The sequence below is a fragment of the Nerophis ophidion genome, linkage group LG06, assembly GCF_033978795.1.
Source record: "Nerophis ophidion isolate RoL-2023_Sa linkage group LG06, RoL_Noph_v1.0, whole genome shotgun sequence".
In the NCBI taxonomy this organism is placed as follows: Eukaryota; Metazoa; Chordata; class Actinopteri; order Syngnathiformes; family Syngnathidae; genus Nerophis; species Nerophis ophidion.
In genome coordinates, this window is record NC_084616.1 from 15,786,550 (window position 1) to 15,814,500 (window position 27,951).

At 37.2% G+C, this 27,951-nt stretch overlaps 1 protein-coding gene across 2 annotated transcripts; it reads left to right on the top strand.

Moving 5' to 3' along the window:
* Positions 1–212: 212 nt before the first annotated feature.
* abcd1 (ATP-binding cassette, sub-family D (ALD), member 1) lies at positions 213–27,902 on the top strand. 2 transcript variants are annotated; one of them, XR_009807082.1, is made up of 19 exons: positions 213–707; positions 4,835–5,052; positions 5,120–5,220; positions 5,293–5,450; positions 7,215–7,402; positions 7,460–7,634; positions 7,713–7,903; positions 7,967–8,147; positions 13,602–13,744; positions 13,810–13,978; positions 14,099–14,193; positions 16,683–16,828; positions 20,751–20,896; positions 22,138–22,222; positions 22,303–22,428; positions 25,290–25,377; positions 25,508–25,663; positions 25,814–26,785; positions 27,243–27,902. XR_009807082.1 is itself a non-coding variant. In XM_061902771.1 (18 exons), the coding sequence occupies exons 2-17, from the start codon at positions 4,924–4,926 to the stop codon at positions 25,637–25,639; spliced, it is 2,253 nt and encodes a 750-aa protein (XP_061758755.1). In that variant the 5' UTR covers positions 213–707; positions 4,835–4,923; the 3' UTR covers positions 25,640–25,663; positions 25,814–27,902. The 2 variants fall into 2 exon arrangements, 1 of the variants encoding a protein (XP_061758755.1); XM_061902771.1 differs by having other exon boundaries at positions 25,814–27,902.
* The last annotated feature ends 49 nt before the right edge of the window (positions 27,903–27,951 follow it).

Genomic DNA, 27,951 nt, shown 5'->3' on the forward strand with positions numbered 1-27,951 from the left:
CTACTTCCGGTACAGGCAAGGCTTTTTTATTAGCGACCAAAAGTTGCGAACTTTATCGTGGATGTTCTCTACTAAATCCTTTCAGCGAAAATACGGCAATATCGCAAAATGATCAAGTATGACACATAGAATGGACCTGCTATCCCCGTTTAAATAACAACATCTCATTTCAGTAGGCCTTTAAGGCTGTGTTGTAAAAGGAGGTAGGAGGTAGGAGTAGTGTGCAAGGCAGCGAGGAGAGGACACATATAAGTGTTAGTATTGGACTGTGCTCTCAGGTAACGCTAACTTACCCGTGACGTCAGACGGCTCGTCGGCTTGTGTTTCCGGTGTTGTGACAGCCTGGTGTCGTGTTCCGGTCCAAAGGCTCAAACGAAGGACGCCGGACCGGAAATTGAGCACTTTCATGTTCGGACCACACGAACAAAGTTGGGCTAGTTAGCTTTAGCCGACGTCCGAACCGAAGCCTCGCCTCGGAACCAGAAGGTCGGCACGGGACGAACCCAACTAAACAACCCTCGAATGAGTTCCTCTTTCCTGGCTCGGTGCAGTTAGCAGGCTGCTAGGCTGCGCTCGGACACAACAGGATAACGGTGCCGCCGTCACAACAACAACAACAACAACAACAACTTTCACTTCAAAGTGCGACATTACGACACTTTTGCGATATTGATCAAGGAGAGGAGGAAGTGAACTGCCGCGTTACAGTAGGTCACTTTCGATGCTGTCACGTGATCGTTATGTCACCTGAATGTTGTGTTGGGACCATCTGCAACTTGTAAATACACACATTCATATAACATACCTAAGTAACATACATGTAACATGCATGAACAATAACATAAACATGAAACACACATTCATTTGACAGGGTTAATTTGCATGCAACAAGCATCGACATAAATAACTCGCGTGTGTACAATTCATGTAACATACATAAGTAACATTTAGGTAACATGCATGAACAATAATATAAACATGAAACACATTCATTTAACAGGGTTAATTTGCATGCAACAAGCATCGACATAAATAACACGCATGTGTACAATTCATATAACATACATAAGTAACATTCAGGTAACATACATGTAACATGCTTGAACAATAACATAAACATGAAACACACATTCATTTAACAGGGTTAATTTGCATGCAACAAGCATCGACATAAATAACACACGTGTACAATTCATATACAACATGAGTAATATTCAGGTAACATACATGTAGCATGCATGAACAATAACATAAACATGAAACACACATTCATTTAACAGGGTTAATTTGCATGCAATAAGCATCGACATAAATAACACGCATGTGTACCGGGACGGCGTGGCGCAGTGGTAGAGTGGCCGTGCGCAACCCGAGGGTCCCTGGTTCAATTCCCACTTAGTACCAACCTCGTCACGTCCGTTGTGTCCTGAGCAAGACACTTCACCCTTGTTCCTGATGGGTGCTGGTTGGCGCCTTGCATGGCAGCTCCCTCCATCAGTGTGTGAATGTGTGTGAATGGGTAAATGTGGAAGTAGTGTCAAAGCGCTTTGAGTACCTTGAAGGTAGAAAAGCGCTATACAAGTACAACCCATTTATCATTTATTTATGTGTACAATTCATATAACATACCTAAGTAACATTCAGGTAACATACATGTAACACTCATGAACAATAACATAAACATGAAACACACATTTATTTAACAGGGTTAATTTGCATGCAACAAGTATCGACATAAATAACACGCATGTGTACAATTCCTGTAACATACATAAGTAACATTTGGGTAACATACATGTAACATGCATGAACAATAACATAAACATGAAACACACATTCATGTAACATACATTTAACACGGTTAAGTTGCATGTAACATGCATCGACATAAATAATACGCATGTTTACAATAGATAAGTAAAATTCAGGTAACATACATGTAACATGCATGAACATGAACATGAAACACATTCATATAACATACATTTAACACGGTTAAGTTACATGTAACATGCATCGACATAAATAACATGCATGTTTACAATACATAAGTAAAATTCAAGTAACATGCATGTAACATGCAAGAACATGGACATGAAACACATTCATGTAACATACATTTAACACGGTTAAGTTACATGTAACATGCATCGACATAAATAACACGCATGTTTACAATACATAGGTAAAATTCAGGTAACATACATGTAACATGCATGAACATAAACATGAAATACACATTAATGTAATGTACATTTAACATTGTTAGGTTGCATCCAACAAGCATTGGCATTATTAACACGCAGATATACAATTCATATCTTTAACATTTATATGCATAAACATCCACATGAAACACACATTCATGTAACATACATTTAACACGGTTATGTTGCATGTAACATGCATCGACATAAATAACATGCATGTTTACTATTAATAAAACATACATAAGTAACATTCAGGTAGCATACATGTAACATGTATGAACATAAATATGAAACACACATTCATGTAACATACATTTACACTGTTAAGTTGCGTGTTGTATTACATTAACATAATTAACTTGCACGTATACAATTCATGTAACATACATAAGTAACATTCAGGTAACTTGCATGAACATAAACATGAAACACTCATTCATGTAACATACATTTAACACAGTTAAGTTGCATGTAACATGCATTGACATAATTAACTCGCACGTATACAATTAATGTGACATACATATAGTAAGTAACATTTAGGTAACATAAACATGAAGCACACATTCATGTAACATACATTTAACACTGTTAAATCGCATGTAACATGCATCGACATAAATAAAAGGCATGTTTACAACTCATAACACATACATAAGTAACATACATGTAACATGCATGAACATCAACATGAAACACTCATTCATGTAACATACATTTAACGCAATTAACCTACATGCAACATGCATCAACATAATTACCTTGCACATGTATACAAATCATTTAACATACCTAAGTTACATTTAGGTGACATACATGTAACATGCATGAACATAAAAAACACACATGTATGCAATCCATATAACATACCTAAGTAACAATTAGGTATAATACATGTAATATGCATGAACATCAACATGAAACACACATTCGTGTAACATACATTTAACGCAGTTAAGTTGCATGTAACATGCATCAACATAATTAACACACACATGTATACAATTTATATGACATACCTAAGTAACAATTAGGTAACATACATGTAATTTGCATGAACATCAACATGAAACATACATTTGTGTAACATACATTTAACATGGTTAAGTTGCATGTAACATGCTTCCACATTATTAACACACACATCTATACAATTCATATGACATTCCTAAGTAACAATTAGGTAACATACATGTAATATGCATGAATATAAACATGAAACACACATTCATGTAACATGCATTTACCACTGTTAAGTTGCACGTAACATGCATCAACATAATTAACTTGCACGTATACAATTCATTTAACATACCTAAGTAACATTCAGGTAACACCCATGAACATAAACATGAAACACACATTCACGTAACACACATTTAACACAGTTAAGTTGCAAGTAACATACTTTGACATGATTCACTTGCACGTATACAATTCATGTAACATACATAAGTAACATTCAGGTAATATCCGTGAACATAAACATGAAACACACATCCATGTAACACACATTTAACAGTTAAGTTGAATGTAACATACTTTGACATGATTAACTTGCATGTATAAAATTCATGTAACATACATAAGTAACATTCAGGTAACATCCATGAACATAAACATGAAACACACATTAATGTAACACACATTAAACACAGTTAAGTTGCATGTAACATACTTTGACATGATTAACTTGCATGTACACAGTTCATGTAACATACATAAGTAACATTCAGGTAACATCCATGAACATAAACATGAAACACACATTCATGTAACATACATTTACCACTGTTAAGTTGCATGTAATACCTAAGGAACAATTAGGTATAATACATGTAATATGCATGTATTATAGTTAATCAACATAATTAACTAGCACATATACAATTCATGTAACATAAATAAGTAACATTTAGGTAACATCCATGAACATAAACATGAAACACACATTCATGTAACATACATTTAACACTGTTAAGTTGCATGTAACATACTTTGAAATGTTAACTTGCATGTATACAATTCTTGTAACATACATAAGTAAGATTTAGGTAACATCCATGAACACAAACATGAAACACACATTCATGTAAAACACACATTCATGTAACATACATTTAACACTGTTAAGTTGCATGTAACATGCATCAACATAATTAACCCGCACGTATACAATTACTGTAACATACATACAGTAAGTAACATTTAGGTAACATACATGAACATAAACATGAAACACACATTTATGTAACATATATTTAACACGGTTAAGTTGCATGTAACATGCATCGACAAAAATATCATGCATGTTTACAATAAATAACATTCAGGTAACATGCATGAACATAAACATGAAACACACATTCATGTAACATAAATTTAATTATGTTGCATAATAACATGCATTGAAATAAATAACACACATGTATACATGCATTAAAATAATTAATGTACCTTGTAACATACATGTAACAGACATGTAACATGTATGTAACCTACTTTAGCATCATTCATGTACCTGTAACATACATGTAACATGCATTACTGTCAGCTAAACATGTCCATTTTCTCCAAAATGGTGTCCTCACTCTGTCAATGTTTGTAAACGTTTGTCTTTCAAGTGCGGGTCGACATGACGACGGCCTCACCACTCTGACTCCTGCTCGCGCCCCCCTGGCGGACCCCCGGTGGGAAGAAACTGTCCGCCACCATGGCGCTGGCCTACCAAAAACTGCCCGCTCCGCTGAGGCGCAGCTCGCGCCTCAAAACCCTGACGGCCGCCCTGCTCGCCGCCTACGCCATCAAGAAACTGTCGCCGTACGCCTGGAGGCAGATTTGGGTGAGGACACACACACACACACACACACACACTTACACGCACACACATTCACTGGTTTGTTTTTCAGGGGGGCTCTGCAGTGAAGAAACAAGGCGGGGCTAAACTCCCTGTGGGTGTGGTCAGTGACCCCTCTGTGGACGCCAGCAAACACAAGAGGAGCCACAACAGGTGTGTGACTTTGTGTGTACTTTTTGTTTGTGACCTGTTACATGAACCTTGTGTGTGTGTGCGTGTGTGTAGGTCTCCATCCGTGAATAAAGAGTTCATGGTGCAGCTCGCCGGTCTGTTGAAGTTGTTGTTTCCACGGTTACTTAGTCCCGAGGTGGCCGTGCTTGTCCTGCATTCCCTCACGCTCATCTCCAGAACCTTCCTGTCCATCTATGTCGCCACCCTGGATGGTCAGTGTGTGTGTGTGTGCGTGTGTGTGTTTTGGTTTTGCACTTGCGCAGGAAGTGTGCACAGGAGAAAATAAAAGGCAGCGTTGTACGAATCCCGTTTCCATATGAGTTGGGAAATTGTGTTAGATGTAAATATAAACGGAATACAATGATTTGCAAATCCTTTTCAACCCATATTCAGTTGAATGCACTACAAAGATAAGATATTTGATGTTCAAACTCATAAACTTTGTATATTTTTTTGCAAATACTAATTAACTTAGAATTTCATGGCTGCAACACATGCCAAAGTAGTTGGGAAAGGGCATGTTCACCACTGTGTTACATCGCCTTTTCTTTTAACAACACTCAATAAACGTTTGGGAACTGAGGAAACTAATTGCTGAAGCTTTGAGATTGGTATTCTTTCCCATTCTTGTTTTATGTAGAGCTTCAGTCGTTCAACAGTCCGGGGTCTCCGCTGTCGTATTTTACGCTTCATAATGCGCCACACATTTTCTATGGGGGACAGGTCTGGACTGCAGGCGGGCCAGGAAAGTACCCGCACTCTTTTTTTACAAAGCCACTCTGTTGTAACATGTGCTGAATGTGGCTTGGAATTGTCTTGCTGAAATAAGCAGGGGTGTCCATGAAAAAGACGGTGCTTAGATGGCAGCATATGTTGTTCCAAAACCTGTATGTACCTTTCAGCATTAATGGTGCCTTCACAGATGTGTAAGTTACCCATGCCATGGGCACTAATGCACCCCCATACCATCACAGATGCTGGCTTTTGAACCTTGCGTCGATAACAGTCTGGATGGTTCGCTTCCCCTTCGGTCCGGATGACACAATGTCGAATATTTTCAAAAACGATTTGAAATGTGGACTCGTCAGACCACAGATCACTTTTCCACTTTGCATTAGTCCATCTTAGATGATCTCGGGCCCAGAGAAGCCGGTGGCGTTTCTGGATGTTGTTGATAAATGGCTTTCGCTTTGCATAGTAGAGCTTTACCTTGCACTTACAGATGTAGCGACAAACTGAATTTAGTGACAGTAGTTTTCTGAAGTGTTCCTGAGCCCATGTGGTGATATCCTTTAGAGATTGATGTCGGTTTTTGATACAGTGAGGGATCGAAGGTCACGGTCAGTCAATGTTATTTTCCGGCCATGCCGCTTACGTGGAGTGATTTGTTCAGATTCTCTAAACCTTTTGATGATGTTATGGACCGTAGATGTTAAAATCCCTAAATTTCTTGCAATTGCACTTTGAGAAACGTTTTTCTTAAACTGTTTGACTATTTGCTCACGCAGTTGTGGACAAAGGGGTGTACCTCGCCCCATCCTTTCTTGTGAAAGACTGAGCATTTTTTGGGAAGCTGTTTTTATACCCAATCATGGCACCCACCTGTTCCCAATTAGCCTGCACACCTGTGGGATGTTCCAAATAAGTGTTTGATGAGCATTCTTCAATTTTATCAGTATTTATTGCCACTTTTCCCAACTTCTTTGTCACGTGTTGCTGGCATCAAATTCTAAAGTTAATGATTATTTGCCAAAAAAAAAAGTTTATCAGTTTGAACATCAAATATGTTGTCTTTGTAGCATATTCAACTGAATATGGGTTGAAAAGGATTTGCAAATCATTGTATTCCGTTTATATTTACAATTCCCAACTAAAATGGAAACGGGGTTTGTAAAAGACGCAAGCTCTTGGGGACATCCCGAAGGCCCGCCACTCTCTGCAGTTGAGTAGAGCCTGTGTTTGGTTGGCGTGCGCAGGCATGATCGTCAAGTCCATCGTGAAGAAGGACCCGCGCGCCTTCGTGCTGCAGCTCCTCAAGTGGCTGCTGGTGGCCGTCCCCGCCACCTTCATCAACAGCGCCATCCGCTTCCTGGAGGGTCAGCTGAGCCTGCGCTTCAGAGGCCGCCTGGTCGGCCACGCCTACCAGCTCTACTTCACCAATCAGGTATGTGGGAGGGGCAGGGAGGGGCGGGACCAGTAAGTGACGCGCACGCCCTGTCAGACTTACTACAGAGTGAGCAACATGGACGGCCGCCTGTCCAACCCGGACCAGTCCCTGACGGAGGACATCGTCATGTTCTCGGCGTCAGTGGCCCACCTCTACTCCAACCTGACCAAGCCCATCCTGGACGTGGCGGTCACCGGCTACACGCTGCTGGGCGCCGCCCACTCCAAAGGTCTGACACCTGCTCCCCCCACCCATCCTGATGTGAGTGACGAGCGCCGTTTGTCCGTCTCCCCCCCCCCCCGCGCAGGCGCCAACACCACCTGGCCCTCGGTCATCGCCGGCCTGGTGGTGGCGCTCACGGCCAAGGTGCTGCGCTCGTGTTCGCCTCGCTTCGGGAAGCTGGTGGCCGAGGAGGCGCGGCGCAAAGGCGACCTGAGGCACATGCACTCGCGGATCATCGCCAACTCGGAGGAGATCGCCTTCTACGGCGGCCACGCGGTGAGCACCCCGCACATCCTCTCCCCCGTCCCGCCGCTCACGTGAGGTGCATTTGTTTGGTAGGTGGAGCTGGCCCAGCTGCAGAGGAGCTACACCTCCTTGTCGCACCAGATCCATCAGATCCTGCTGAAGCGGCTGTGGTACGTCATGCTGGAGCAGTTCCTCATGAAGTACGTGTGGAGCGCCTCCGGTCTGGTCATGGTCGCCGTGCCCATCATCACCGCCACCGGATACTCCCAATACGGTAAACATATCTACACTTCATAGTATACACTACTAGTGGAGTATATAGCATAGTATACAGTACTAATGGAGTATATAGTATAGTATACAGTACTAGTGGAGTATATAGTATAGTATAGAGTACTAGTGGAGTATATAACATAATATAGTATAGTATACAGTAGTAGTATAGTATACAGTAGTAGTGGAGTATATTGTATAGTATACAGTAGTAGTATAGTATATAGTAGTAGTGGAGTATATAATATAGTATAGTATACAGTAGTAGTGGAGTATATAGTATAGTATACAATAGTAGTGGAGTATATTGTATAGTATACAGTCATAGTATAGTATACAGTAGTAGTGGAGTATATAATATAGTATAGTATACAGTAGTAGTGGAGTATATAGTATAGTATACAATAGTAGTGGAGTATATTGTATAGTATACAGTCGTAGTATGGTATACAGTAGTAGTGGAGTATATTGTATAGTATACAATAGTAGTGGAGTATATTGTATAGTTATTCAGTAGTAGTATAGTATACAGTAGTAGTGGAGTATGTTGTGTAGTATACAGTAGTAGTGGAGTATATAGTATAGTATACAATAGTAGTGGAGTATATTGTATAGTTATTCAGTAGTAGTATAGTATACAGTAGTAGTGGAGTATATTGTGTAGTATACAGTAGTAGTGGAGTATGTTGTATAGTATACAGTAGTAGTATAGTATACAGTAGTAGTGGAGTATACTGTATAGTATACAGTAGTAGTATAGTATACATACAGTTGTAGTGGAGTATATACAGTAATATAGTATAGTATACAATAGTGGTGGAGTATATTGTATAGTTATTCAGTAGTAGTATAGTATACAGTAGTAGTGGAGTATATAATATAGTATACAGTAGTAATGGAGTATATAGTATAGTGTACAGTAGTAGTGGAGTATATTGTATAGTATACAATAGTAGTGGAGTATGTTGTATAGTATACAGTAGTAGTATAGTATACAGTTGTAGTGGAGTATATAGTATAGTATACAGTAGTAATGGAGTATATTGTATAGTGTAGAGTAATAGTGGAGCATATAGTATAGTATACAGTAGTGGAGTATTTTATATAGTATACAGTAGAAGTGGAGTATGTCGTATAGTGTACAGTTGTAGTATAATATATAGTATACATTAGTACTGGAGGATATAGTATAGTTTACTATAGTAAAAGTTAAATTACCAATGATTGTCACACACACACGAGGTATGCATTTGACCAGTATAGTATACAGTAGTAGTAGAGTATATTGTATAGTATAGTACTAGTGGAGGATATAGTATACAGTAGTAGTGGAGTATATTGTATAGTATACAGTAGTAGTGGAATATATAATATATTAGACAGTACTAGAGGAGGATATAGTATAGTACACATTAGTAGTGGAGTATATAGTATAGCATACAGTTGTAGTGAAGTATATAGTAAAGTATACAGTAGTGATGGAGTATATTGTATAATATACAGTAGTAGTGGAGTATGTTATATAGTATACAGTAGAAGTGGAGCATGTTGTATGGTATACAATTGTAGTATAATATATAATAATTAGTAGTAAAGGATATAGTATAGTATACAGTAGTAGTGGAGGAGATAGTATACAGTAGTAGTGGAGGATATTGTATAGTATACAGTAGTAGTGGAGTATATTGTATAATATACAGTAGTAGTATAATATACAGTACTAGCGAAGGATATAGTATAGTATACTGGTGTAGTGGAGTATGTTGTTTAATTTACAGTAGTAGTATAATATACAGTACTAGCAGAAGATATAGTCTAGTACACAGTAGTAGTGGAGTATGTTGTATAGTTTACAGTAGTAGTGGAGTACATTGTATATTATACAGAAGTAGTATACTATAAAGTAATGGTTGAGTATATAGTATACAGTAGTAGTGGAGGATATAGTATAGTATACAGTAGTAATGGAGGATATTGTATAGTATACAGTAGTAGTGGAGTATATTGTATAATATACAGTAGTAGTATAATATACAGTACTAGCGAAGGATATAGTATAGTATACAGGTGTAGTGGAGTATGTTGTTTAATTTACAGTAGTAGTATAATATACAGTACTAGCAGAAGATATAGTCTAGTACACAGTAGTAGTGGAGTATGTTGTATAGTTTACAGTAGTAGTGGAGTACATTGTATATTATACAGAAGTAGTATACTATAAAGTAATGGTTGAGTATATAGTATACAGTAGTAGTGGAGGATATAGTCTATAGTAGTAGTGGAGGATATAGTATAGTATACAGTAGTAATATAGTATACAGTAGTTGTGGAGTATATTGTATTGTATACAGTAGTAATATAGTATACAGCACTAGTGGAGGATATAGTATACAGTAGTAGTGGAGTATATTGTATAGTATACAGTAGTAGTATAGTATACAGTAGTAGTGGAGGAGATAGTATACAGTAGTAGTGGAGTATATTGTATAGTATACAGCAGTAGTATAGTATACAGTACTAGTGGAGAATATAGTATATAGTAGTAGTGGAGGATATAGGATAGTATACAGTACTAGTGGAGAATATAGTATATAGTAGTAGTGGAGGATATAGTATAGTATACAGTAGTAATATAGTATACAGTAGTTGTATATTATACAGTACTAGTGGAGGATATAGTATACCATAGTAGTGGAGTATATTGTATAGTATACAGTAGTAGTGGAGTATATTGTATAGTATTCAGTAGTAATATAGTATACAGTACTATTGGAGGAAATAGTATACAGTAGTATTGGAGGAGATAGTATACAGTAGTAGTGGAGTATATTGTATAGTATACAGTAATAGTATAGTATACAGTACTAGTGGAGTATATTGTATATAGTAGTAGTGGAGGATATAGTATAGTATACATTAGTAATATAGTATGCAGTAATTGTGGAGTATATTGTATAGTATACAATAGTAGTATAGTATACAGTACTAGTGGAGAATATAGTGTACAGTAGTAGTGGAGGATATAGTATAGTATACAGTAATAGTATAGTATACAGTACTAGTGGGGGATATAGTATACAGTAGTAGTGGGGTATATTATATAATATACAGTAGTAGTATAGTAAATAATATACAGTACTAGTGGAGGGTATAGTATACAGTAGTAGTATAGTATACAGAAATAGTGGAGTATAAAGTATACAATAATAGTATAGTATAGAGTAGAAGTGGAGTATATAATATAGTATACAGTAGAAGTGGGGCATATAGCATACAGTAGTAGTATAGTATACAGTAGTAGTGGAGTATATAATATAGTATACAGTAGTAGTGGAGTATATAATATAGTATACAGTAGTAGTGGAGGATCTAGTATACAGTGCGGCGAAGACACAACACACTCCCTTCTTGTCGCCCATGGACACGCACTTGTGTTTGTTGTTGACTTTGGACTGACTGACAACATCAAGGCCGCGGAACAGAGACACGTGGCAGGCTTACACACACACACACACACACACACACACACACACACACACACACACACGCACACACGCACACACGCACACACACAAACTCATGCATCCACAAAAAATATACAATTCGCACACATACCCCACCCCCTATCCAACACCCTTTTTTTACTCATCCTCCCCCATCGTTTACCTTTTTCCCATATTTTACGGGGCGCCTTGTGGCGACCCATCAGTGTTCCTGTTCTACACAATTTTTGTAGTATAGTATATTATACTGTAGTAGTATAGTATGTAGCATAGTATACTGTAATAGTATAGTATACAGTAGTAGTGAAGTAGTATAGTATATAGTGTAGTTAGTATACAGTATAATATGTAGTTGGGATGAAACCATTCATCCATTTATTCCATTAGAAAAAATATTTGACTTATATTTTGATGCTTCGATTAATTGTTTAGTGAGACTGACAATTAAAAATTTATCAAATACGGACTGCTAAAAAAGTAAATAAAAAAAAAGAAGTTAAATGGAAGGTAAAAAAGGTAAAGGTTAAAGGTCAAAAAAGGTAAATAGAGAGAAAACAAATGTGAAACAAGTTAAATAGATGGTAAAAAATTGTAAAGGGTAACTAGAAGGTCAAATAAGGTAAATAAAAGGTAAAATAATGTTAAAAGTAATTAAAATAGAAAGTATAAAATTGTAATTCACTTCACTTCACTTCACTAAAGAGTAAATTAAAGGTAAAGAAAAGGTCAAATTAGGTACATAGAAGGTAAAGGTAAACAAAATAAAATAAGTTTAGAAGAATGTAAATAAAAGGTACATACATGTAAAACAAGTTAAATAGATGGTCAAAGAAGGCAAGGAAGTTAAACTGAAGGTAAAATAAGGTAATTTAAAGGTAAATATAAGATTAATAAAAGGTAAACAAGTTAAATACAAGGTGAAAGAAGCTAAAGGGTAAGTAAAAGGTAATTAAAAGGTTAAAAAAAGGTAAATAAAATGTAGAAAAAGGTAATTAGAAGGTGAACAAATGTAAATCAAGTTTGATAGATGGTAAAATAATGTAAAGGGTATATGGAAGGTAAAATAATTTAAATGGGAGGTAAAAAATATATTAAAAAAAAACAAAGTAAATTAAAGGTAAAATAAGCTAATTAGACGGTAAAACAAGTAAAAAAAAACGGTAAAAGAGGGTAAATAAAATGAAAAAGTTTAATAGAAGGTTAAATAATGTGAAAAGAAGTTGCGAAAGAGTAAAACAATGTAAAAAGGGTAAATACAAGGTAAAAGAAAGTAAAAAAAGGTCAATAAAAGGTAAAACTAAATAAAAAAGTTATATATAAAGTAAATAATAGGTAAAAGAATGTATTTAGAAGGTAAATAAAAGTTAAATAAAATGTAAAATAAGATAAATAAAACGTAAAAGATCAATAGAAGGTAAAAGAAAGTCTAAAAAGGTCAAAAGTAAATACAAGATAAAAGAAGATTAAAAAAGTTAAATAGAAGGTAAACAAATGCATAGTAGGTAAATAAAAGGTAAAAAGAGGGTAAAATATAGTAAAATAAAAAGGTATAAGAAGGTAAATAAGATAAAATAACTTAAAAGGTCAATTAAATGAAATAGAAGATAATATAAGGTAATAAAATTAAATACAAGGTAAACAAAAGCTAAAAGTATGTAAGTAGAAGGTGAATAAAAGGTAAAATAATGTGAAAATAAGTTTTAAACGGGTAAAAAAGGTCAATTGAAACTATATAAAAATACAACAAAGTAAAAGAAGATAAATAGAAGGTGAATGAACGGTAAAAGAAGGTAAACAAATGTAAATAAAAAGTAAAAAGAAGGTAACAAAGGTAATGGCAATTAGAAAACTATTTATTTAAACTGTTTTCCCTAAAATAGGCTTCGATGACTAAAATAATGGATAGTTGCAGCCCGACACGTGACCTCGCTCTGACCCTCTGATATCACCAGACTCGGAGGAGGTAAAGCAGGCGGCCATGGTGATGAAGGAGGAGGAGCTTGTGAGCGAGAGGACGCAAGCCTTCACGACCGCCAGGAACCTGCTCAACGCCGCCGCCGACGCCGTGGAGAGGATCATGAGCTCCTACAAAGAGGTGAAACTCCACCCCCTACCCCCCTTCTTCGTTAACACCCTAACGCTAAGCATGTGTCCACCCAGGTCACAGAGCTGGCAGGATACACGGCTCGTGTCTCCCAGATGCTGAACGTCTTCGAGGACGTCAAGGAAGGCGTCTACCAGCGCTCCTCGGACGGGGAGCGGGAGGAGCCAGCAGGGGGCGCCGTGGTGCAGCACGGCCAAAGAGTCTGCGGTCATCTGGGCATGAGAGGTGAGGCCGCTGATGTTAGCACTGTTAGCCTGACCACGTGTTTAGAGAGTCTTAGCCAATCAGAGACAAGAAGGACTGACGGCGCATCAAAAGCTGATGTCACATGACTTCCTCCTGCAGGTCAGGTGATCAGCGTGGAGAAGGGGATTCGTTGTGAGAACCTGCCAATCATCACACCCACAGGAGACGTGGTGGTGTCCTGCCTCAACATCCAGGTCACACACACACACACACACACACACACAAACACACACACACACACACACACACACACACACACACATGCTCATATGAGGTGCAGTATGTTCGATTGACCACCAGGGGTCAGTGTTTGCACACGTGTGACATCAGAGTTTAGCACATGCAGAGATGCCACCAGCTGAGGGCAAAGGTCAGATTGCAAATGACAGCAGCTCATTCATAAATACTGCTCTGTGTGTGTGTGTGTGTGTGTGTGTGTGTGTGTGCGTGTGTGTGTGACTGTACACAATGAATAGCATTCACTGAATTCCTGTGATGTTCAAGCAGGAAGTAGAAGTGATGAAGATTGTTCCACTAGTAGTGCTTAAATACACACATCATACTTCTGTGTTGTGTACCAAACATCATACTTGTGTGTTGTGTACCAAACATATTTCTGTGTTGTGCACCAAACACCATACCAGTGTGTTGTGTAACAAACACAATACGTGTGTGTTGTGTACCAAACATAATATTTCTGTGTTGTGTACCAAACACCATACTAGTGTGTTGTGTAACAAACACAATACTTGTGTGTTGTGTACCAAACATCATACTATTTCTGTGTTGTGTACTAAACACAATACTAGTGTGTTGTGTAACAAACACCATTATTGTGTGTTGTGTACCAAACCCCATACTTGTGTGGTGTGTACCAAACATCATGCTTGTGTGTTGTGCAACAAACACCATACTTATGTGTTGAGTAACAAACACCATACTTGTGTGTTGTGTAGCTAACACCATACTTGTGTGTTGTGTACCAAACATCATACTTCTGTGTTGTGTACCAAACATCATACTTGTGTGTTGTGTACCAAATATCATACTTGTGTGTTGTGTAACAAACACAATACTTATGTGTTGTGTACCAAACATAATATTTCTGTGTTGTGTACCAAACACCATACTAGTGTGTTGTGTAACAAACACCATACTAGTGTGTTGTGTAACAAACACAATACTTGTGTGTTGTGTACCAAACACCATACTAGTGTGTTGTGTAACAATCACAATACTTGTGTGTTGTGTACCAAACATCATACTATTTCTGTGTTGTGTAACAAACACAATACTAGTGTGTTGTGTAACAAACACCATTATTGTGTGTTGTGTACCTCCAGGGTGTACACCGCCTTCCGCCCGATTGTAGCTGAGATAGGCGCCAGCGCCCCCCCGCGACCCCAAAAAGGGAATAAGCGGTAGAAAATGGATGGATGGATGGATGGTGTACCAAACCCCACACTTGTGTGTTGTGTACCAAACATCATACTTGTGTGTTGTGTAACAAACACCATACTTATATGTTGAGTAACAAACACCATACTCGTGTGTTGTGTAGCAAACACCATAATTGTGTGTTGCGTACCAAACCCCATACTTGTGTGTTGTGCACCACACATCATACTTGTGTGGTGTGTAACAAACACCATAATTGTGTGTTGAGTAACAAACACTATACTTGTGTGTTGTATACCAAACATCATACTTGTATGGTGTGTAACAAACACCATACTTATATGTTGAGTAACAAACACCATACTTGTGTGTTGTGTAGCAAACACCATAATTGTGTGTTGCGTACCAAACCCCATACTTGTGTGTTGTGCACCACACATCATACTTGTGTGGTGTGTAACAAACACCATAATTGTGTGTTGAGTAACAAACACTATACTTGTGTGTTGTATACCAAACATCATACTTGTGTGGTGTGTAACAAACACCATACTTATATGTTGAGTAACAAACACCATACTTGTGTGTTGTGTAGCAAACACCATAATTGTGTGTTGCGTACCAAACCCCATACGTGTGTGTTGTGTACCAAACATCATACTTGTGTGGTGTGTAACAAACACCATAATTGTGTGTTGAGTAACAAACACTATATTTGTGTGTTGTGGACCAAACACCATGCGTGTGTTTTGTGTAACAAACATCATACTTGTGTGTTGTGTACCAAACACCACACTTGTGTGTTGTGTAACAAACACTGAACCATCAGTTATAGTCTGAGAGTGATTGGGTATTCATATGGACATTAAAATCCCCCATTATAATTATATTATCTGCATGCTTCACTAGATCAGCGACAAACTCTGAAAATTCACTGATAAAGTCGGAATAGGGCCCAGGAGGAGGCGGTAGATAACAGCCTGGTAGAGAGGTAGTGGTGTGACAAACTTAATTGTAAGCACTTCAAATGATTTATGTTTAATACTTAGGTTAGGGGGAAGGTTTGGTTTATGTGTACTTGTGTACCAAACATGATACTTGTGTGTTGTGTACCAATCATTATACTTGTGTGTTGTGTACCAAACATCATACCAGTGTGTTGTGTACCAAACACCATTCTTGTGTGTTGTGTACCAAACACCATAGGTGCGTGCCGTGTAACCTGTGGCTGTCAGTCAGGAGTAGAGTGGGCGTGGCTTGCTGCTGACATATGTGTGATTGACAGGTGGACGAGGACATGGACGTGTTGATCACGGGACCAAACGGATGCGGCAAAAGTTCATTGTTCAGAATCCTCAGCGGCCTGTGGCCCGTCTATGGAGGTGTACTGTACCGACCAGAACCTCACCACATGTTCTACATACCACAAAGGTACTGCTACTGCATGCTATGTACTTGAATACTACTAACACTATTATTACATTGGCTTTTACACAGGTAGTACATATGCTATTACCAGTATTGGCATTGCATATACCAGTACTACGTATGCAAATACTAGTTGTAGCTTTGCATACACTAGTACTACATGGTTTCCTACTGGCTCCGCTGTGAACGGGACTCTCGCTGCTGTGTTGGATCCGCTTTGGACTGGACTCTCGCGACTGTGTTGGATCCATTATGGATTGATCTTTCACAGTATCATGTTCTCATATGTTCTCATAGTCATCAGTATCATCAGTATCACAGTATCATGTTCTCATAGTCATCATTGTCACTGACGTCCCACTGGGTCATTATTGTCACCGATGTCCCACTGGGTGTGAGTTTTCCTTGCCCTTATGTGGGCCTACCGAGGATGTCGTAGTGGTTTGTGCAGCCCTTTGAGACACTAGTGATTTAGGGCTATATAAGTAAACATTGATTGATTGATGATTGATATGCTACCAGTAGTAGCTTTCTATACACCAGTACTACATATGCTAATATGAGTATTAACATTGCATTTACTAATGCTACAGTATGAATGATAATACCAGTACCACCTTTACATATACTAGTAATACATACGCTAATACACACATACATACAATGATATTGAATTCACTAGTACTGGTTACATTAATACTAGTACTAACACACTTATATAGCACTGCATACACAGTACACTAGTATGAAATATACCAGTCCTACATACACTAGGACAACATACATGAGTACTTTGTATGTAAATGAATACTACATACACCAGTTCCACATACACTAAGACAACAAACATGAGTACTATGTATGTACATGAATACTACATAAACCAGTCTTACATACCCTAGGACAACATACATTAGTACTATGTTTGTACATGAATACTACATACACTAGTTCTACACACACCAGTTGTACATACACTAAGACAACATACATTAGTACTATGTTTGTACATGAATACTACATACACTAGTATTACATACACCAGTCTTACATACCCTAGGACAACATACATTAGTACTATGTTTGTACATGAATACTACATACACTAGTATTACATACACCAGTCCTACGTACACTTCGACAACATACATGAGTACTATGTTTGTACATGAATACTACATACACTAGTATTACATACACTAGAACAACATGCATTAGTACTATGTATGCACATGAATACTACACACACTAGTATTACATACACCAGGCCTACGTACACTAAGACAACATACATGAGTAATATGTATGTACATGAATACTACATACACTAGTATTACATACACCAGTCCTACGTACACTAAGACAACATACATGAGTACTATGTATGTACATGAATACTACATACACTAGTATTACATTCCCTAGGACAACATATATTTGTACTATGTAAGTACATGAATACTACATACACTAGTATTACATACACCAGTCTTACATACACTAAGACAACATACATTAGTACTATGTATGTACATGAATACTACATACACTAGTATTACATACACCAGTCCCACATACACTAAGACAATGTACATGAATACTACATACACTAGTATTACATTCCCTAGGACAACATACATTTGTACTATGTAAGTACATGAATACTTCATACATTAGTATTACATACACCAGTCTTACATACACTAAGACAACATACATTAGTACTGTGTATGTACATGAATACTACATACACCAGTCCTACATGAGGACAACATACATGAGTACTATGCATTTACATGAACACATATACACAAGTACACTAGACACTATTACTACAAATGCCAATGCTAGTAATAGTACAACATACATTAGTACTACATACACTACTACTACTACTAGTATTCCATCCCCTAATTTTAGTACACATTTTCCTTACAGTAGTACTATATACCACTACATAATAGTAAGACATACACTAATAGTACATACCATTTAGCGATTCTCAAACTGTGATATGCTGGCTCCATGTAGTGCTACATCAAATACTCTTTTGATGAAAGTACAGTGTTTTATTTTCATGCATTCAAACAGAGTGTTACTGCTCCAACTGTGTGTACTGTTACAGTGGCCAAATATATTAAATACACATGTTATATTAAATTTCTCCCTTGTTTTTAAAGATTACTTAGGTCTACTACACTACTGTATTTTAATGTTGTCATTATGGTGGTACTTAATGAATACTTAGATCTAATACACTACTGTATTTTAATGTTGTCATTATGGTGGTACTTAATGATTACTTAGGTCTACTACATTACTGTATATTAATGTTGTCATTACGGTGGTACTTAATGAATACTTAGGTCTACTAAACGACTGTATTTTAATGTGGTCATTATTGTGGTACTTAATGAATACTTAGGTCTACTACACTACTGTATTTTAATGTTGTCATTATGGTGGTACTTAATGAATACTTAGATCTACTACACTACTGTATTTTAATGTTGTCATTATGGCGGTACTTAATGAATACTTAGGTCTACTACACTACTGTATTTTAATGTTGTCATTATGGTGGTACTTAATGAATACTTAGGTCTACTACACTACTGTATTTTAATGTAGTCATTATGGTGGTACTTAATGAATACTTAGATCTAATACACTACTGTATTTTAATGTTGTCATTATGGTGGTACTTAATGATTACTTAGGTCTACTACATTACTGTATATTAATGTTGTCATTACGGTGGTACTTAATGAATACTTAGGTCTACTAAACGACTGTATTTTAATGTGGTCATTATGGTGGTACTTAATGAATACTTAGGTCTACTACACTACTGTATTTTAATGTTGTCATTATGGTAGTACTTAATGAATACTTAGATCTACTACACTACTGTATTTTAATGTTGTCATTATGGTGGTACTTAATGAATACTTAGGTCTACTACACTACTGTATTTTAATGTTGTCATTATGGTGGTACTTAATGAATACTTAGGTCTACTACACTACTGTATTTTAATGTAGTCATTATGTTGGTACTTAATGAATACTTAGGTCTAGTACACTACTGTATTTTAATGTTGTCATTATGGTGGTACTTAATGAATACTAAGGTCTACTACACTACTGTATTTTAATGTTGTCATTATGGTGGTACTTAATGAATACTTAGGTCTACTACACTACTGTATTTTAATGTTGTCATTATGGTGGTACTTAATGAATACTTAGATCTACTACACTACTGTATTTTAATGTTGTCATTATGGTGGTACTTAATGAATACTTAGGTCTACTGCACTACTGCACATTATTGTTGTCATTATGGTGGTACTTAAGTATTACTTAAGTCTACTACACAACTGTATTTTAATGTTGTCATTATGGTGGTACTTAATGAATACTTAGGTCTACTACATTACTGTATATTAATGTTGTCATTATGGTGGTACTTGATGAATACTTAGGTCTACTACACGACTGTATTTTAATGTTGTCATTATTGTGGTACTTAATGATTACTTAGGTCTACTACATTACTGTATATTAATGTTGTCATTATGGTGGTACTTGATGAATACTTAGGTCTACTAAACTACTGTATTTAATGTTGTCATTATGGTGGTACTTGGTAATATACAATAATACTACATACTAATGCTACTTTCACTAATATTACTAGTTATACTGGTACTATATAGTGTAATACTACAGTACTCCAGAAGGCCGGTCTGGTTTAAAACGTATTAGAAAACATGTAAATAATCTGTTCCAGGGTCAAACTGTGTGCACCTTAAGAAGCTTGACTGACTGTACATACTGTATGAAGTGTCTTACAAGTGTAAAAATAAGTGAGTCAGTGTAAAAATGTGTGTGTGTGTGTGTGTGTGTGTGTGTGTGTACAGGCCTTACATGTCTGAAGGGACTCTGAGGGATCAGGTGATCTATCCAGACTCTGTGGAGCAGATGGTCCAGAAAGGACTGACGGACGCTTGTTTGGAGGAGATCCTTCGCACTGTGCACCTTCTCTACATCCTGGACAGGGAGGGAGGTGTGTGTGTGTGTGTGTGTGTTTTTGTATTTCTAAGAAGGAAAAGTAGCTTCCATATGAGGAGGTGTGAAGGAGTGATGACATAAATCATGGTCCCAATAACATTGCATCTAATAGAGAATGTCTCATTTGCACCTCTGGTGGTGACATCGATCAAAATGAGGGTGGTCCCAAAAAAGGAGGGATTTTTCCACATTGACTGTGTGTCGCGTTTAAAAGTGCTCCCCCTCTGGTCAACATATGAAATAACAAGTGTCTGTATGAAATTGAAATGCGTCCCCTTTGGCCAAAATTTATTAAAATAAATGAATAAATATGTATATAAAGACATACTTTAATAACTTCAAGTATATAATAAATTTCTGAACACCAAAATTTTAAATAATATTTTACGAAAAGGACAAGCGGTAGAAAATGGATGGATGGATGGATTTTAACTAAAAGCAGTCTTTTTCTCACAATGTGTTGACTTTTTTCTTATAAAATTAGGAACAATTTCACATAGTCTTTCGGTTTCTGCAATATTGCAATATTTTCTCGTATAATTATTAAATTTTTTATGTGAAATAATTACTTTTCAATGCGAAATGGTGACATTTGTCATTTAAAATTCTGACTTTTATCAGAATATTGCCCATATTTTTGTTGTTCTTTTGAAACAGTGACATATTTTGAGTAAAATGATAACATTTGTCATCATTTTGCCAAGTAAAAATGTGATTGTTATTATATTGCCAAAATTGAACAGTTTTCTTATAAAATTGTGACTTTTGTCGAGAAAAAATTGCGACTCTTTTCATAAAATTGCCAAATTGTAAGCTTTTCTTGTAAAATTGCGACTGTTATTGAGTAAAATCCCAACTTTTATCATAATATTGCACAAATGTTCAGTTTTTCTTGTAAAATTTTGACTTGCGTTTGAGTAAAATGACGACATTTTTTATAATACTGCCAACATTTTTAAAGATTTTTTTTGAAATTGTGATCTTTTTCTTGTGAAATTCTAACTCATTTTTCACAACAAACTTTTTTATACCTGCATAATATATATATGTATTATTAATGTTGTAAATACACATCTTTATTTATCTAGAAAGGGTGGTCCTAGGTCTCAAGAAGGTAACAAGCACAAGAATGTGTGTGTGCGTGTGTGTGTGTGTGTGTGTGTGTGTGTGTGTGTGTGTGTGTGTGTGTGTGTGTGTGTGTGTGTGTGTGTGTGTGTGTGTGTGTGTGTGTGTCAGGTTGGGAGTCGGTGAGTGACTGGAAGGACGTCCTGTCGGGCGGCGAGAAGCAGCGCATGGGAATGGCTCGCATGTTCTACCACAAGTGAGCATCGAACGCACGCCGACACGCCACAGAGCGAGGTCACATGACTCCGTCTGAACCGGGTCGCATGTCTGGCCCAGGCCCAGGTACGCCCTGCTGGACGAGTGCACCAGCGCCGTGAGCATCGACGTGGAGGGACGCATCTTCCAGGCCACAAAGGATGCTGGGATATCGCTGCTGTCCATCACGCACAGACCCTCCCTCTGGTCAGAGCACGCGCACACGCACGCACGCACGCACGCACACACACACACATGCATCAGTGCAAGGTCCAAGCCAGCAGGGGGGAGCATAGCTCCAAGCTGCGAGCTGAGGCCACGCCCATTTGTTATTTACAGTATTTATTACAACCTTTTTCCACTGAGGGCCACACACTGAAAAAGGAAAGTATGCGGGGGCCATTTTGCTATTTTTCATTATCAAAACCAATATAATGGGTCCCCTCAAGTTTGGTTCCAGGAACCCATAAGGGTCTCAGTCATAAAAATGTTAAAAATAGGTCATATATATATATATATATATATATATAAAAAAAAATCAATGCTTAAATCTTCAGGTCTATGTGTCAACATGAAGAAAACAATTTTTCAAAATCTTTAATGCAAATTTTGTCCTAAGAATAATAATAATAATGGCAAAAACACAAAATATTCATTATTTTATTTCCCCCCAAAAATCCAATGTGAAGTAATTGGAGCCTTAAAATGATCATCGATTTAAAACAAATCCCACTAAAATGATTGGAGATCCAAAAAACTTTTTAAAAATAAGTCAAGGTTTTATTTAATTTGTTTTACCTTTCAAGACAAGTCTCTAGAACAACTTCAGATTTATCTATAGATTATAAGTTTATTTTATTTCATTTTATTTGTTTGTTGTATTACTTTTTTATCATAAAATTGTGAAAATATGAAATATTCAGTCCCCCGCTAAAACATTTTTTTCAAAGTGGATTATTTGATGTAAAATAGTTGGAGCCTTAAATAGGTCAATATTTTATAACAACATTGATTTTAATTAATTATTATTTTGTGGGCAAAGACAGTATAAAAAAAAATCTCACTAAAATTCTTGGGGATCCAAAAGAGTCCCACTCACAAGGGTTAAAAAAAATAAATTAAAAAATATTTATATATGTGTGTATGTATGTATGTATGTATGTATGTATGTATGTATGTATGCATATATATATATATATATATATATATGTATGTATATATACAGTGGGGCAAAAAAGTATTTAGTCAGCCACCAATTGTGCAAGTTTTCCCTCTTAAAATGATGACAGAGGTCTGTAATTTACATCAGTGGTCCCCAACCTTTTTGTATCCGCGGACCGGTCAACGCTTAATAATTTGTCCCGCGGCCCGGGGGGGGGGTGTCCTTTTTTTTTCTTTTTTTTTGTTTCTTCTTTGTCATGAAAAAGGGACGTTTTTGTCATGAAAAAGGGAGTTTTTTGTGGTTGTTGCACTATTTGTAAGTGTATATTGTGTTTTTTTATGTTGATTTAATAAAATATAATTTTTTTTTAATTTTAATTTATTTTTTTTAATAAAAAATTCTTCTGCGGCCCGGTACCAATCGGGCCACGGCCCGGTACCAGGCCGCGGCCCGGTGGTTGGGGACCACTGATTTACATCATAGGTACACTTCAACTGTGAGGGACGGAATGTGAAAAAAAAATCCAGGAATTCACATTGTAGGAATTTTAAAGAATGTATTTGTAAATTATGGTGGAAAATAAGTATTTGGTCAATAACAAAAATTAAACTCAATACTTTGTAATATAACCTTTGTTTGCAATAACAGAGGTCAAATAAATTCTTTAAAATTCCTACAATGTGAATTCCTGGATTTTTTTCCCCACACTCTGTCTCTCACAGTTGAAGTGTACCTATGATGAAAATTACAGACCTCTATCATCATTTTAAGTGGGAGAACTTGCACAATCGGTGGCTGACTAAATACTTTTTTGCCCCACTGTATATATGTATGTGTGTATATATATATATATATATATGTATATATATATATATATATATATATATATATATATATATATATATAAATGTGTATATATATCTGCGATGAGGTGGCAATTTGTTCAGGGTGTACGCTGCCTTCTGCCCGATTGTAGCTGAGATAGGCACAAGCGACCCCAAAGGGAATAAGTGGTAGAAAAAAATGGATGGATATGTATGTATGTATATATGTATATGTGTGTACATATATGTATACATATATATGTGTATGTATTTATATATGTGTGTATGTATATATATATATGTATGTGTACAAATATGTATGTATACATACATATATGTGTATATATTCATATATTTCTGTGTATATACATATATGTGTATTTAAATGTATATATACATATATGTATATATGTATGAATGTATATATACGTTTTTATATATATGTGTATTAATGTATATATATACTGTGTGTGTATAAATATATACATATATTTTTATATATATGTATGTATGTATATATATATGTATGTGTGGGAAAAATTACAAGACTACTTCATCTCTACAGAACTGTTTCATGAGGGGTTCCCTTAATCATCAGGAGATTTTTCCCACACATACATATTGCGCTCTACCACGGTATCGAGCACTATTCTCTGGATAAACCAATCAAGACATGTATATATATATATATATATATATATATATATTTAATTTCTCATTCAATACTGAAGTCTCGAGATCAACTTCAGATCTGTTCGTCGATTATAATTTATTATTATTTTTTTGCTTTTTATATTTGTTGATTCTTAACATTGATTTTTATTTATTAATATTTTTGAGCAATGACATTTTTAAAGAAAAAAAACATCCTGCCTGGCATCTTTGTGTTCGCCGAGTCAACATTGCAACTTTTTCTCCTTACATTTCACCTGTTTGCTCTTTTATGGCACTTTATTATTTTCTTTAAGAGTATTTTCATGAAGTTCAATTAAAAATGAGGCCACACTTTGGACACCTGTGGTCCGCCACATATACACGGTATGTATTTTAACTTGAAACATTGTCCACTGTCCCGCCAACAGGAAGTACCACTCTCACATCCTGCAGTTCGACGGCGAAGGCGGTTGGCGTTTTGAGCGTCTGGACGCCTCCACTCGGATGTCGCTGCAGGTCAGTGTCCACTTCCTGTTTGCCGAGGTCGTCTGCGGGCGTGGTCACATGGCAGACAGGGAAGTTGCGGCAAGACATGCTGTCAACTCCAGCTTGGTTGCCACGGTGACGCCCTCCGCTTCTCCTTCAGGAAGAGAAGCGGCGCCTGGAGAGTCAGCTGTCCGGAATCCCCAAGATGCAACAGCGTCTGTCCGAGCTCTGCATCCTGCTGGGGGAGGGGAAGGGGGAGGCGCCGGCCGACCACGACACGCCCCCATCCTGAGACACGCCCTGCAAAGCATGATGGGTAACTGAAAGTCTGCTTCTACCTTCACGGGTCATGCATGTTTACCCACACACACACACACACACACACACTTTGCTATGAAAACACACGCCTGCCATTAAAGCCTTTATACTGAAGGTCTGTTGATCCACTTCCTGTCCCTCTTTGCAGCGTCTTCACCGTCGCCTGGGGTCAGAGGTCAGGACATCAAGAGAAGGAATTTTTTTATTCCCAATCGTGCCAATTTTAATCTTTTTAAAGACAATTCTATTTTTCTCCAACGACGACGATGTCATAGAAAAGATAAGTTAGCTCGGTGCTTCTCAGATAGCAGGACTGATATGGAAGTGGTGGGGGGGCATGAGAGACAAATAGACATTCACTTCAAGGGGGGCGTGAAAAAATTCTGTACCCTAGAAAATGTTTACAAATTCTAAACAGACCCTTTAATACAGTGCTTCTTAGACAGTGGGGCGGGGCCCCATTGGAGGGGCGTGAGAGGCTATAGAATATATCTTGACACATACATTACATATACATAAATAAACATTTCAATTTTTTACGGGAGCAAATTTTAAATATCCCCTTTAACGCAGTGCTTATTAAATAGGGGGGCGTGAGAGGTAATAGCGTATATCTTGACACATACAGATAGATCAATAAATAGACATTCACTTCGGGGTGGGGCGTGAAAAGATCCTGTCCCCTAGAAAATGACATAAGGAGGTTCCAAACAGACCCTTGTTTGCAGTGAGTCTTAGATAGTGGGGCAGGGCCCCTTGGGGGGCGTGAGAGGTAATAGCGTATATATTTACATATACATATGGATAAATGAATAGAAATTCACTTCAGGGGGGCGTGAAAAAATTCTGTCCCCTTAGAAAAATTGAACGCGAGCAAGTTTTAAATTTCGCCTTTAACGCAATGCTTATTAAATAGTGGGGCGGATCTCCCCGGGGGGCGTGAGAGGTAATAGCGTATATATTTACATATACATATGGATAAATGAATAGAAATTCACTTCAGGGGGGCGTGAAAAAATTCTGTCCCCTTAGAAAAATTGAACGCGAGCAAGTTTTAAATTTCGCCTTTAACGCAATGCTTATTAAATAGTGGGGCGGATCTCCCCGGGGGGCGTGAGAGGTAATAGCGTACATCTTGACATATACAGACAAATAGACATTCACTTCAAGGGGGGCGTGAAAAAATTCTGCACCCTACAAAATTTTTGCAAATTCTAAACAGACCCTTTAATACAGTGCTTCTTAGATAGTGGGGCGGGGCCCCATTGGAGGGGGCGTGAGAGGCTATAGCATATATCTTGACACATACAGTACATATACATAAATAAACATTTCAATTTTTTACGGGAGCAAATTTTAAATATCCCCTTTAACGCAGTGCTTATTAAATAGGGGGGCGTGAGAGGTAATAGCGTATATCTTGACACATACAGATAGATCAATAAATAGACATTCACTTCGGGGTGGGGCGTGAAAAGATCCTGTCCCCTAGAAAATGACATAAGGAGGTTCCAAACAGACCCTTGTTTGCAGTGAGTCTTAGATAGTGGGGCAGGGCCCCTTGGGGGGCGTGAGAGGTAATAGCGTATATATTTACATATACATATGGATAAATGAATAGAAATTCACTTCAGGGGGGCGTGAAAAAATTCTGTCCCCTTAGAAAAATTGAACGCGAGCAAGTTTTAAATTTCGCCTTTAACGCAATGCTTATTAAATAGTGGGGCGGATCTCCCCGGGGGGCGTGAGAGGTAATAGCGTATATATTTACATATACATATGGATAAATGAATAGAAATTCACTTCAGGGGGGCGTGAAAAAATTCTGTCCCCTTAGAAAAATTGAACGCGAGCAAGTTTTAAATTTCGCCTTTAACGCAATGCTTATTAAATAGTGGGGTGGATCTCCCCGGGGGGCGTGAGAGGTAATAGCGTACATCTTGACATATACAGACAAATAGACATTCACTTCAAGGGGGGCGTGAAAAAATTCTGCACCCTACAAAATTTTTGCAAATTCTAAACAGACCCTTTAATACAGTGCTTCTTAGATAGTGGGGCGGGGCCCCATTGGAGGGGGCGTGAGAGGCTATAGCATATATCTTGACACATACAGTACATATACATAAATAAACATTTCAATTTTTTACGGGAGCAAATTTTAAATATCCCCTTTAACGCAGTGCTTATTAAATAGGGGGGCGTGAGAGGTAATAGCGTATATCTTGACACATACAGATAGATCAATAAATAGACATTCACTTCGGGGGGGGCGTGAAAAGATCC